General features: G+C 39.9%; 2 protein-coding genes across 3 annotated transcripts in view; one reads left to right on the top strand and one right to left on the bottom strand.

Annotated features, from left to right (window-relative positions):
* The window catches only part of TXNDC16 (thioredoxin domain containing 16), an 80,130-nt gene extending 75,535 nt beyond the window's left edge, over positions 1-4,595 (bottom strand). Inside the window, exon 1 of the mRNA XM_037155765.2 lies at positions 4,449-4,595. The gene's annotated coding sequence lies outside the window, so the exon portion shown is untranslated. The remainder of the gene's footprint in view (positions 1-4,448) is intronic.
* A 598-nt stretch (positions 4,596-5,193) lies between these two features.
* Positions 5,194-13,996, top strand: part of GPR137C (G protein-coupled receptor 137C) — a 45,867-nt gene continuing 37,064 nt past the window's right edge. For both annotated transcript variants that reach the window (XM_053669998.1, XM_037155552.2), the window contains exon 1: positions 5,194-5,687. In XM_053669998.1, coding sequence (XP_053525973.1) covers positions 5,244-5,687 — 444 coding nt within the window. In that variant the 5' untranslated portion in view covers positions 5,194-5,243. The remainder of the gene's footprint in view (positions 5,688-13,996) is intronic.

Genomic DNA, 13,996 nt, shown 5'->3' with positions numbered 1-13,996 from the left:
TTTATGAGCATGTACCTAGGTGGCTAAAGTACTTATTTATAGCCCTAAGAGAAAAGGCTAGAAAAGGGAAGATGAGTACTGTGTGATAGTTGCTGTTGGTTGGGTATAATAAGAAAGGTACTCAATTTTTGGCCAAGATGGAGGTGTAGGTGGAAACACTGTGCCTCCTCATACAACCAAGTTTAAAGACAACAAAGTTTTAGTAACAAAAATGCAGCTAAAACACAGAAAATTAAACTGTGCGGAAGTCTGACAACAACGAACCATTCAGCCAGAAGGGTAAGAGGGGTGGAGTCAGCGGCTGGCAAAGCAGGGTCCAACAGGAAAAAGAAGCCGGACCAACACAGGCACACAGGCAGCGGTTGGCAGATCCCAGGTGTAGGGTGGCAATGGGCAGACCCAGTGGGGGCACAAGGTGGCTGGCTGACTGCGGTCATACATTCACACTCAGGTAAACCAGGCCAAGGAGCAAGCAGTGACACAGACCACACAGGCTAGGGCCCCAGCAACAAGAATTAAAGCCAAAATCTGAGAGCGTGGAACAAATGCCATTACCCCTCTCTGACCCGCCCCCACATACAGCGTCACAACCCAGCAACCTGGGTGGCCCCGCCCTAGTGAACACCTTAGGCTCTGCCTCTCATACATAACAGGTCCAACAAGACAAAGAAAAATGGCCCAAATGGAAGAACAGATCAAAGCTCCAGAGCAAATACAACTATGTGACCAAGAGACAGCCAACTTATCAGATGCATAGTTCAAAGCACTGGTGATCAGGATGCTCACAGAATTTGTTGAATTTGGTCGTCAATTAGATGAAAAAATGAAGGCTACGCTAAGTGAAATAAAGGAAAATGTACAGGGAACCAATAGTGATGGGAAAAAAACTGGACCTCAAATCAATGGAGTGGACCAGACAGAAAAAAGAAACAACCAAACAAAAAAGAAGGAAGAAACAAGAATTTAAAAAAATAAGGAGAGACTTAGGAACCTCCGGGACATCTTTAAATGTTCCAACATCTGAATTATAGGGGTACCAGAAGGTGAAGAGGAATAGCAACAAGTGGAAAACTTATTTGAACAAATAATAAAGGAGAACTTCCCCCACTTCTGGAAAAGGAAATAGACTTCCTCCTTCCTTCTGGAAAAGGAGGAAGTCCAGGAAGCTCAGAGTCCCAAAGAAGTTGGACCCAGAGAGGAACACACCAAGGCACATCATAATTACCCAAGATTAAAATGAAGGAGAGAATCCTAGAAGCAGCAAGAGATGGGGGACAAAGTCACCTACAAAGGAGCTCCCATCAGACTGTCAGCGGATTTCTCAAAAGAGACCTTGCAGGCAAGAAGGGGCTGGAAAGAGGCATTCCAAGACATTAAATCCAAAGACCTACAACCAAGATTGCTCTACCCAGCAGAGCTTTCATTTAGAATGGAGGAGCAGATAAAATGCTTCTCAGGTAAGATCAAGTTCAAGGAGTTCATCATCACCAAGCCCTTACTATATGAAATGTTAAAGGGACTTATCTAAGAAAAAGAAGATAAAAAAGATGAACAGTGAAAAGACAGCAAACTCACAGTTATTAACAACCACACCTAAAACAAAAGCAAACTAAGCAAACAACTAGAACAGGAACAGAACCACAGAATGGAAATCACATGGATAGTTACCAAAAGGGGAATGGGAGGAGGAGAGAGGGGGTAAATGTACAGAGAATAAGAAGCATAGATGGTAGGTAGAAAATAGACAGGGGGCGGGCAAGAATAGTATGGGAAATGTAGAAGCTAAAGAACTTATGACACATGGACATGAGCTAAAGAGGGGGGAATGTGGGTGGGAGAGGGTGTGCAGGGTGGAGGGGAATGAAGGGGGGAAATGGGACAACTGTAATAGCATAGTCCATAAAATATATTTTTTAAAAGAATAAAAAAATGAAAGGGACCTCTTGTAGGGCAAAGCCAAGGTCCATGGAGAACTATGCTCTAGAGCATGTTCCAGAATATGAACTATCTGTTACTGGTCTATGATAATAAGGTAAACACAGAAATCCAGTGTAAATGTTTAGAAGCTTTTATAGCAATTTCACACAGTTGCAAATAAAATGCTTAAGGGTAACAAAAGTTTTTGTTTGGCACCAAAATACTAAGAGAGCCCCTACAGGGAAATGAGGAAGAAGTACTTCAAGGGAAAAACACATTCTTGCTAGTGAGAGAAGGGGGCAAGGATTTTCCTTCATATGTTCTCTGGGCAGATGGAGCAGCTGGTGGTCCTCTTTAGCTAGAGCAATCCCATTCTGGGATTGGGTCCAGCATATAATACTTGGTAAACAGTTTGGCTTTAAATGTTTGAAAAACCATTGTACTGAAGCAATCTGCTCTCCTAGAAACAATATCCAGTCATTGTGCATTTGGACACATTTCTAATTTTAAAATATCTAGCAACAAGCTTTTCTAGAATACCCTTGATTCAGTTCCCCTTTATAGGCTTAAATTTGCCTTATGATTAACTGTAAAACTAATGGTTTTCCCTCTTAAGAAAAAGAGGAAATTAACAACTGTAAACATTAAATAAATTATACCAAATCTGTGGGCATCATTCTCTGGGGAAAGACATGTTTCATACTTTGCAACAAATGGGGCACTTAATGCTTACAAAGTTTCTGTAAGAGTATTTTGTCAAAAAATCAGCTTACTTACTAAACCATAAATAAGTTTAACGCTGCTACTGTAGAAAAGAACCTGCTCACTGAACTAGCCTCAAATAAAACATTGATTATATCTCATGACAGCTTATCATTTAAGACCCAAAGGCGGCAATAAAAGGAGTCAACAGTGTCAGCATATATTTTACAGACCCTTCAAGACAGCTGGGGCAAAATCCTTTCTCTCCATCCATACCCTGCAACAAACACCCCCCAAAAGGAGAAAACAGAAGGCTATCCAGACTTGCAATGACAATGGAATAAAAAGTCTTACAAGCAAAGACCTAAAACTAGTATGACTACTATCCAGAGGTTAACTATCATTTGAGAATGTAGGCAAAAAAAGAAAAACACCTTCATGGAGAAAATCTATTCATGACCTAAAATTTGCACCTCATGGATTATGGAAGATAAAAAACAATGAACATGCCAGAGAACAGGAGGGTCTACTGATTTTGCCAAGTGCCTCAAATCACATAATTCTGAGTTCATGCTTAATTTGTGTGCTTAAGCACATAACTGCAATTAGTTAACTCACTGTTGCCATGAGCACTCTGTCCCTTTTCAAGTAGAACTGTGTACAGCCCTAACCACATGCTCTAGGAATCCATTAGGTGAATTTATTACACTCTAATGAACATGAGATCCTTTTCAAAAGCATTGTTGGAATAGGTCTGTTAACTTCTTTATAGCAAATTGTACCATACGTAGACTGCACCGCATAACTGCTCAGCTGCCGTTTCATCCGATACCCACCTAACAGTGCTAGGCCTCGACATCTATCACAGTTTGTTAACACGCCTATAAAAGAACCCCAAACCCACCAGCATCTGGGGCCAGCAGGGACTACTGTTCCAGAATCTGGAGTACAAAACAGACTTTAAAGTTCCCTATGGATCACTAGCTAGGAAAAAAGGTATGAACACTCTTCTCGGGCAAAGCATTAGAGCGAAGGATAGTGAGTCAGGAAAGGCTGGATCTTGGCTGTGCCAGTAAATGCACCCATGTCTTCCAGATACTGAACCTGTGGTGTGCGGCTCATTCTAAGAAAAACACGAATTATTTTCTCATTACTTTGCACTATTCTGTTTATTTTATTACCAAACACACACACACACTCAAAGTCAACAAATGTTATATTAGTCCAATACACGTTGGGAAATTTATTTACTCATTTACAGCAGTAACAAAGCTTTTATTTTGTGTCTATGAGCCCCAGGAACTGCTAGCGCCACCATTTACCACAGACAGAAGGAAGGTTTGAAGAACACATGTGGGATTTTAGGGGCACAGACTATTCTACTTCTTCCTCTGCAGACCTTCATCAATAACAGAGTTCTAGTTCTGCCTTTTCCCTAAACTTATGCCGAGAGCATCTTTCCGAATTCTACATTTCAAAGGGCCACATTCCCCTTAATCATATCGCTTGGATCTGTATCTCATCCTAATACCACTCCTCTTTAAGGGGCAGTTCCCGAGGAAGAGAAGTCTTCCTTAGAACTTCGGTTCACCCTTAGCCTCATTCCATTCCCTCTCCCCTCCAAGGGCTCAGAGATTTTCTCGCCGCTCACGCTGGGAAAGAAGTAAGCAAAATGCCCCTCAGAAGAATCCAAGTGAGGCCCCTCCTAAACCACTCTCCAGAGCTCAGCGGTGCGGCCCTCGCTGGGGGAGAGATGCTTGGACTCAACCCCCATCCTTGCAGGCAGAGACTACATCCCCCTAGACCCAAGGATCCGCACTGCTACCCACCTGCTTCAGCGCTTCCGACAGGTCCCGCCACGTGAAGGAGAGACTCAAGGCGGGTCCTCGCTCCACACAACCCGCTCGCCCCGCACCGGCGAACATCTAAGCCTAGCCGCTAAAAAAACTGCCTCCGGCTGCCACCACTGTGTAGAATCTGCCAGAGGGGCCAAAAAAAAAAAAACAACCCAAGGCTCCTCCCTCTCCTCGTGCTCCCTACGTGCTGCCTCTCCTACCAATTGATAGCACAGTGGGCGGAGCGAAATCCGTCCCAAGTGACAAGCCACAATCCAGTCCTCCCGCCGGTGCCAGGGAGCCGTGCAGTAGCTAGGCCAATCAGCAGCGGGGGTGGGGAGTTCAGGGGAGGGAGAAAGCAGAGACAGTGAATGCCCAATCAGATCTTAGAGTCCTGGAGCGACGGGTTCCGGGGCCCGTGGACGTCCGAGCGCGGCGCGCAGGGGGCGTGCCCGCCTGGCCCAATCCGCGCGAGCCCACCGTGCGGAGCGAGCGCCTCAAATGCTCGGGTTTCTCAGCTGATTGTCTCCAGCCGAGAGTTGTTTTTTGCAGCTACCGAGCGAAGCCGCAGCAGGAGGAGCCGAGACCCCCCGGGGGGCGGGGAGAGGAGGAGGGGTCGGGGGAGCCGCGGCTGCTCTGTGCGGGGCTCCGGGTCCTGTCACGGCGCTTCTCGGGGTGGAAGGTTGGGGTGGGTGGGGGGTAAGGCACAAATCCTTCTCCTCCTCGACGGCGGCTCCGAGCCCTGCCCCTTCCTTCCCGCGCTCCCACGCCCGTCCCCCAGGCCCCGTCATGAGGGTGTCCGTGCCGGGTCCCGTGGCCGCCGCCGCCCCCGCGGCCGGCCGTGAGCCCTCGACGCCGGGCGAGGGCGGCGCAGGCGAAGGCGCCGTCGCTGCCGCCTCAGGCGCGGTGGTGCCGGGCTCCGTGCAGTTGGCGCTGAGCGTCCTGCACGCCCTGCTTTACGCTGCGCTCTTCGCCTTTGCCTACCTGCAGCTGTGGAGGCTGCTTTTGTACCGCGAGCGGCGGCTGAGTTACCAGAGCCTCTGCCTCTTCCTCTGTCTCCTGTGGGCAGCGCTCAGGACCACCCTCTTCTCCGCCGCCTTCTCGCTCAGCGGCTCCCTACCCCTGCTCCGGCCGCCCGCTCACCTGCACTTCTTCCCCCACTGGCTGCTCTACTGCTTCCCTTCCTGTCTCCAGTTCTCCACGCTCTGTCTCCTCAACCTCTACCTGGCGGAGGTAAGGCGGCAGGACCCGCTTGCGGGGCCAGGAGGGCGAGCGGGGGCCCCCGTGATCAACTCCCGCCGAGGACGGGGGGCGGGGGGGGGCGGTGATGGGCGGACCAGAGACCAGCCTGGGGAAACTGAGGCATACCTGGAGGGCGCGCCCGGGTGCTCGTCCTAAACTTGAGGAGCCGATTGACTCGGTTACTGAGGGACTTGAGGGGTGAGTGAGTGAGAGAGTGTGTTGTGACAACTTAAAGCAGCAAGACGACCCTTTGTTCGGCGTCCTAGCCCTCTAAGGTAAGGTGTTGCTGCCATCGCAAGAAGTGGGAGCCCCGGTCGCTCTGCCGAAGCTGGACTGTGTGTTGCGAGAGGTTGGATGCTGAGGTAGCAGCAGCCCTGCTGAAGCTGGACTGCTGCCAGCCATTACGTCACCAGGCAGAGCTGTTTCTCTGCTATTGTTGCTGCGTTTCTTTTATTAGCAGCTTATATTCCCTCCTGCATCCCCCTCCCTGTGGCTCGATAAGCCTTACACAGATCCCGTTCGATAGTTCTCCAGCAGAGTTAATAATCGATAACCAATACTGAGGGTCAATTGGAAGACCTCTGTAAAGCCCTTGATGTTTGCCCCAGTTGCTTCGTGCTTTGGCTATTTTTCCTGCTTCTTACGTCCTAGTCTGTCTGTTTCTCTCTCTCTCTCTCGAGCTAATTAAGAGAAAAATACTAGCTTAACCTGTGCCTATTGCAGAAACAAACCACTGAACTGTTTTTGCAATAACTTGCTTAATAGCTGGAAGCTTAATCACACCCCCTTTCTTTTTTATGAGGAATTACTGGTTGGATTGCATTGTTCTGTGGAGCTTAGGTATTTGACCCATTTCATACAGGTTTGGGAGTGTAAGGTTGCCAGTCAAGTGTGTCAGCTAGTGGTATTTAAGCCATAGAATTCTGAGAATTGTCCAAAAAGTATCCCCCTCCCATCCTGCAAAAAAAAAAAAAAAATCTCTGGAGGAGAGGAGGAAACAAGGTGACATCATATACTTAATACTAATATAGAACAATATTGGTCTCTGCAGCTAATCCTCTCAAAGGCTTTTGGAGGTGATGAGAATTAACATAGCTATCAGGAAAAGTAAAAACATTTGATGCAGAATCAGTGTTTATATTCCCTGCATACATAAATTAACTGTTTTCTCGCTGAGTGGAAAGGAAGTAGAATGCACAATTTTTAAATCCAGTCATAACTTTAGCTTTTTAGCATGCTAAAAACAACAGTTTAAAATGAGTAACAGAACTTGAATTCTTTTCCTTTCTCATCCCTTTGGAAGTCCAAACAATACAATGACTAAAAAACAATGAGAAGCATAAATAAAAAGCATGGGTAATTGTAAATCAAATTATCATGCCACAGTCACGTCACTTATTTGACAATGTTCTGATCTTCTAGTTGTTTAAACTTTAATTACACTTCTCTCCTTTATAGTTAAACTGATACATATATTCTTCCTGACATTTCTGATATAATACCAATGACCTCCTTTCATGGAAGCTTTACTCTATTTTCAGATATAGTTAATTTACCTGAACATGACTAGCAATCCTTTGCCATAAGCAACAAATAAGTTATCCTATCTATACATTTGGACTTACAAAAATTATATTAATGATCCACTGTAAAATAGTTGGTGGGCATTTCATAATTTAGCTAAACACTCTACTCTTAAGATATATACATAACATAAAGTGCACAAATCTTAAATGTGCATCTAGGTGAAATTTTACATATGGATACATTCATGTTACTACCACCAATTTAAGATACACAGTATTTCCAGTGCCCCAGATGGTTCCCTTGTGCTCTCTGCCAGTCTTATCTTTCACCCTGAGTTAAACACAAAGTAGCTAAACACTATCACAATAGGGGGAAAAAGCCTTTATAATTAGGCTCAAAATTTAAAACTATGCTTCTTCAGCATAAACTACACAATAACTAGATTGGGTTTTCAGATTTATTTTTAATTGATGGTATTCCTAGCTAGTGAGGTAGAACTTAAATATCTAAAATCTTCCTGTTAAATCAGTCTTGTTTGTGTATTGTAATTTTTAAAAAGCAATAGAACTCTATTAACCTAGGAAATATAATTGGGAAGGAAACTGGACTAAAGCTTTTTCCTTTTGTACTCTATTAAAGACAATGTAGGTTGTTTGTCTATGCTTGCCTTTTTATAATCAAATCAATTTTATGACACATCACTATATGTAAAAGAACAAATTTTTAACCTGTTTAAAAAAGTATTTTAACAGAAATCATTTCCCTATTTATTGGAAAAAATCTAGAAGAATCTGTATTTAAAAGAATATTTTAATTCAAATTTTTATATCAATTTCAAGGTATTGAAAATACACTTTCCACTGATCGTTCTGAATTAATGAAGCTTTCTCAGTGAGTTATTCATATTCCCAGTGAGCAGAGCAATAGGAAAAGTCTGTGGTAACAAATATTTACAAACCAGCTGATTTTTTTAAACAAAAGGTCCTATATCTGTTTTGAATAGATGTGCACCTTGGTTACCAAATTACTCTGTCTTCACTATCTGTCTCATTACATACCAATTTTATCTTACTGTTGATCTCTTTAAATCATTTGTTGTATCCACTTCTCACTAATTAAAAACAGTCTAACTTTACAGACTTAGTTACAAAGAACAATAGAGCAGTGTAAAAATAAAGTTGGTAAAATAGCCATTACTACTTTGAACATTATTGGTGGTTCCTCTAAAACTCATTATGTTTTCAAAAAGTTAAGACTGCCTGAACCACTCTTTTTGTTGTTGTTGACTGTACTTGAATAGAATTGAGATAAAAGTAGCACTTTCTGAAATAATCAGACTTATCAATAGAACTTTACCTTACCAGAAAAAAGTTCACACTTTTGTACTTTTAGCATAGAAGACTTTAGTTTTTAAAACAGATTTCAGTGGGCCCCTGTTTGCCACAGAGATACATTCCAAGACCCCCAAGTGGATGCCTGAAACCATGGATAGTACCAAACTCTATATATACTATGTTTTCTCCAATATATACATAGCTTTTCACTTAAAGGAGTCACATTATGGCCTTTCTTTGGAATATCCAAATTGCCAACATCACTACTCTTGCATTTTGGGGCTATTATTCAGTAAAATAAGAGTAACTTGAACTTTTACACCCCGATAACTGCCACAGTCAATCTGATAACCAAGACTGCTACTAAGTGACTAATATGCAGGTTGGTATTACAGCATGGATGGATACCTTACACCAAAGACTTTCAACAGATATGCTGCAAGAATTTTTTGAATATGCAACACCTGACTAGTCAGGGGCACTTACCACTTTTCCCTTAGATTTTCCAATTTTAAAAAAAATGACGGCTAACACAACAATAGCTATCTGGTGTGAATGAATCAAAATTATACCTATTTTTTGTTATCAGCAAAAAATATATTTTGTGGTGTACTACAGAATTTTAGTCATTAGTTTATGTCTGCCATGAAATGAAAAAGGTTGAAAATCTCTGTGCCAAAGGGTCACCACCTAAGGTGAAAACTCCTTTAAAGATAAGTTATTTCATCATATTTTTTTCTCATAGCAACAAGAACAATGGAGGAATATATTATTGAGGGAGAATCTTGAAAAGACTAAAATCTGGAAAGTATTTAGCCATTAAAAATTTGGGAATTAATTTTGATGAACACTAGAGGGAAAGTATTTGTGTAGTTTCTGCGATCTCTATATTTTTTTGCCTAAAAGATTGCTTATGGTACGAATACTAAGATTCTCTTAGGTTATCTTGGTTTAATTAGATAAATTTAATTTTGATTGATATAGGTAAATCTTAATGAAATCACTTTATATATTGTAGAATTTTGCTTAGCAAAACTATTTTTATTTGATGGCAAATGGCCCATGGTATTTAGAGCTTTGGTAATTTGGTTTCAGTATTAAATAGAGAAGCCAGTAAAACAAATACATCTTACATCATGAAATCAGTTACTATTTACTGAAATAGTGGTTTAGTTCAGTGTTGGTTTTTATCTGTAATTGTGATTTTGTCTGAATCTCTTAAAGGGTTTTATCCATTAACTTGGTCCTATTTTTCCTGAGATCATCTGTGATGTAAGAGTTTGTTGACATACAATTCTGTGGTAGAAGACATGGTTACAATGTCTTACATTTTGGGTGATTTAATATTTTCAAAGTGCTTTATAACACTTGTCTTCACAATCCCCATGACATAGGTAGAAATAAATGGGGTATAACTTGTCCAAGGTTGTATGGCTAATATATATTAAATATGGGACTACCTTATAAGCAGGGACAATCAAGTCTTATCAAGTGATCTCTCCCAATGAACTTTCCTTGATACTATCAACATGTTATTATTTAGTACTTCATTATACTTCATTATTTAACTTTCCATATTCTACCACTTCAAGCTTTTTTCACTTTCCAGCAATCTTCTTCCCCCTTCATACTCAGCATATGACTCTCATCTCCTAGTTTATAAAAGTAGAAACCAGAGCCCTGGCTGGTGTAGCTCAGTGGATTGAGTGTGAGCCTTTGAACCAAATAACCACGGTTCCATTCCCAGTCAGGGCACATGCCTGGGTTGCAGGCCAGTTCCCAGCAGGGGACTCAGGAGAGGCAACCATACATTGATATTTCTTTCCCTCTCTCCTTCCTTTCTCCTCTAAAGATAAATAAATAAAATCTTATTAAAAAAAAAAGTAGAAACCAGAGCCATATCACTGAACAAAGATCAGAGAAATGCCTTAAAATGCTGCAGAGATTATTTAATCTTTCTCAATTAATGATTGAGCTGATAAGTGAGGGAATTCCTCAGAGGCAAGAAACCACAAAAGAAGATGTGAATACAGAGTGATAAAGTATCACATAGATGTTTGTCTTGGGACTGGGGTACTTTTTAGCTGCTTTGTGTTAGCCTAAAGCCTGGATTTTAATTTTATGTGTTGGTGGTATAGGGAGGTGACATTTAAGGCAATACTTTGTAGTGAGTTCTAATCTCATTCCCTCCAGATATTAATCTGGAAGGAATCATTATAGTATACATCTTCAGTGGATTAGGGGGGAAATAAGCAGATCCTCAGAGGTTGAGAGGATTTGTGCCTGTCTCTGCCTTGGCTCTAAGTGAAGAAGATACAAATTAGAGGAAGAAAAGCCTTCTATGAGAATTCATAAAGCTCTCACACAAGTTTGAAGCCTAAATTCACAGTGCTTCTACGACTTTAAAGGAAGAAAATAACCTGAAAATGTAGTTACGTTGGCTTGATAGTAACCTCAAGCACCTGGAAAGAGCAAATGCAAATTATCTTTTGGGGAGTATGCATTAAAACCAGAATCCTGACAGGTAAAAATTTAAAGAACATGAGCTCAAAGTGCAAAATTACACTAAGGAGTCTTACCTACCAAGATTTAATATGTCAGAATTAACAAATACATAGTATGAGATATTCATATGTGTGAATTAAGCAGTGTTGATATATGATCAAGAAATAATCAAAACTGGGCACGTTTGGAAATAAATCTCATTTAAAAATGAAAAATAAAGTTAGAAACGGAAATGGATGGTAAACAACAAACAGTTTAAAAAATTAGTAAACTAGGAGATCTGAGAAAAAATCACCTAGAATATAGTCCAGAGAAATAAATGAAAAATATGAACAAGGGGTTAAAAGAGAATTAAGATATAATGAGCGTATTCAACATACAGGATCCAGCAGAAGTAAGGTCTGCTAAGTGTGGTTGGTAAGGTAATAACATGGGTTAATAATTTATAGTTTTAATTTGAAAATTTCACCTAAAATGTCATATGGTATGCTTGTGTGATATTGTTATGTTACAGAATTACATGCTTATGATTTTGTAATAAAAGAAATGGGCATTATTTGCTGGACCCCGTATATCTACTTGGAGTTTCAGATAAAATTATTCAAAAAATTAATGACTTAAAGGTTGCCCAAATTTACAAGTGACACCAAGTTTCAGATTCAGAAAGCCCAATAAATTCAAGTCAGGTTAAATGAAAATGAACTCCTTAGAGTAAAACCTCAAAATACCAAACACAAATATTTTTAAAACAACCAGATAAGAAATTGATGACAAAGGTACTTTGAAGTTTTACTTTAAAGTGTTCAATAAAACATACACAATTTCAACAAGCCATGAGAATTTCAGCAGAGATGGAAAATAGAAGTACAAAACATAAATTGTAGACCTGAAGAACACAAAAACTGAAGTGTATATAATTTTAAAATAAAAAACTATTATCTAAGAATAATATATTCTTCAAAACTATTCTTCGAAAGTGGAGAAATAATGATTTTCCCAGATAAACAAAAGCTAAAGAAGTTTTTCACCACTAACCCTGCCTTACGTGAAATGCTAGAGAGAGTTCTTGAAGTTGAAACAAAGGATATCAAACAGTAACACAACAGCATAAATATGAAACTCATTGGGAAAGATAAATACATAGACAAATACTGAATACAATTTATAAATGTCTATGCAGCCTACATCATGGTACCTAAATATGTCAAGCAAATACTGACAAAAGGGAGAAATGCACAGTAATACCAATAGTAAGACACTTTAAAACCCCACTTTCAATAATGGATAGAACATCCAATCAGTAAGGAAACAGTACTTGAGCAGCACTATAAACCAAATGAACCTAACAGACTTACACAGAACATTCCACCCAACAGCAGCACAGTACACTTTTTCAAGCACACATGGGTATTTCTCCAGGGTACATCACATGTCAAGTTACAAAAATGAGCTTTAACAAATTTAAGAAAATTGAAGTCATACCAAGTATCTTGTCTGACCACAGTGGAATGAAACTAAAAATCAGTAACAGAAGTAAAACTGCAAAATTCACAACTGTGGAAAATAAATAGCAAATCATTAGGTCAAAGAAGAAATCAAAAGCAAAATTAGAAAACACATGACAAAGGAAAACAACATGACAAAAATGGGATGCAGCAAAAGGATTGTTAAAAGGGAATAGTGATAAATGCCTACATTAAAAAATAGGATAGATTCAAACAAACAGCTTAACTTTTAATCTCAAGGAACTGAAAAAAGAACAAACTAAACCCTAAGTTAGCATAAGAAAGAAGGTAAAGATCAGAGCCCAAATAAACTAGAGAATAGAAAACCAATAGAAATCCATGAAATTAAGAGGGTGTGTTTTTTTTTTGGAAAAAGTAAACAAAATTGACAAACTCTTAGCTAGATTAAGGAAAAAAATCAGAAATCAAAAGAGATAACTCCATGAACAATTATATACCAACAAACTGGATAATTCCTGGAAACATAAGAAATGGATAAAAGAAATGGATATAAGAAATGGATAAATTCCTGGAAACATTCAACCTATTGATTCTTACGTCACATCACAGACATGCATGACATGTAAAAATACTCAAGATCATTAGTCATCAGGAAAGTGAAAATTACAATCACAATGAGGTACCACTAAATATTGACTAGAAAGACTAAAATTAAACAGGCTATGCCAAGTGTCAGCAAAGATGCAGATTAATTGGAGCACATACACTGAATGTAAACTTTTACAACCACATTGGAAAACAGTGATAGTTTTTAAAAAGTAAAGCATAAGCTTGTCATAAAACACAGCCATTATAGCCTTAGAAATCAAAGAGAAAGGAAAATATATGTCCATACATAAACTTGAATATGAATATTCTTAGTAACTTTGTTCACAATAGCCCCAAATTAACTCAAGTGTCCAAAAGCAAAGGGAGAAACAAAATATGATATATCCATATAGAGGAGTACTACTTGGCAGTTAAAAAAAAAAGGTACTGATGGAACACACAACATGGATGAATCTAAAAATTAGTAGGCAAAATGAAAGAAGCCATACAAAAATGAGCTTGCACAGCATTCCATTTATATTAAATTTAAAAAAATGCAAACTAACTTGTAATCACAAAAAGTGGATCCCCAGTTGCTTGGAGCCTAGGCAAAAAGAGAGGGTGTACAACGAAGGGGCAGGGTGAAATTCAGTGGGTATGGAAATATTCTGTATTTGTTTACTGCTAGTTTCACAGGTTGTATACATATCACAAAATTCATCAAATTTTACACCCTATATGCATGCAGTATGTAGTACATATACCTCAATAAAATTGACCGTCCCTTCAGAAAAAAAAAAAAGCACAGAGCTATGTTTGCAATTATTCCAAGAATAAAATCTAAGTGGGGAAGAGGTCTAAAAAGTGTGACCCCATCAGT

Source organism: Artibeus jamaicensis, unplaced genomic scaffold (assembly GCF_021234435.1).
Source record: "Artibeus jamaicensis isolate MK-2021 breed Jamaican fruit bat unplaced genomic scaffold, CSHL_Jam_final contig_548, whole genome shotgun sequence".
Lineage (NCBI taxonomy): Eukaryota > Metazoa > Chordata > Mammalia > Chiroptera > Phyllostomidae > Artibeus > Artibeus jamaicensis.
This window is presented reverse-complemented; position numbering and strand designations above follow the sequence as displayed.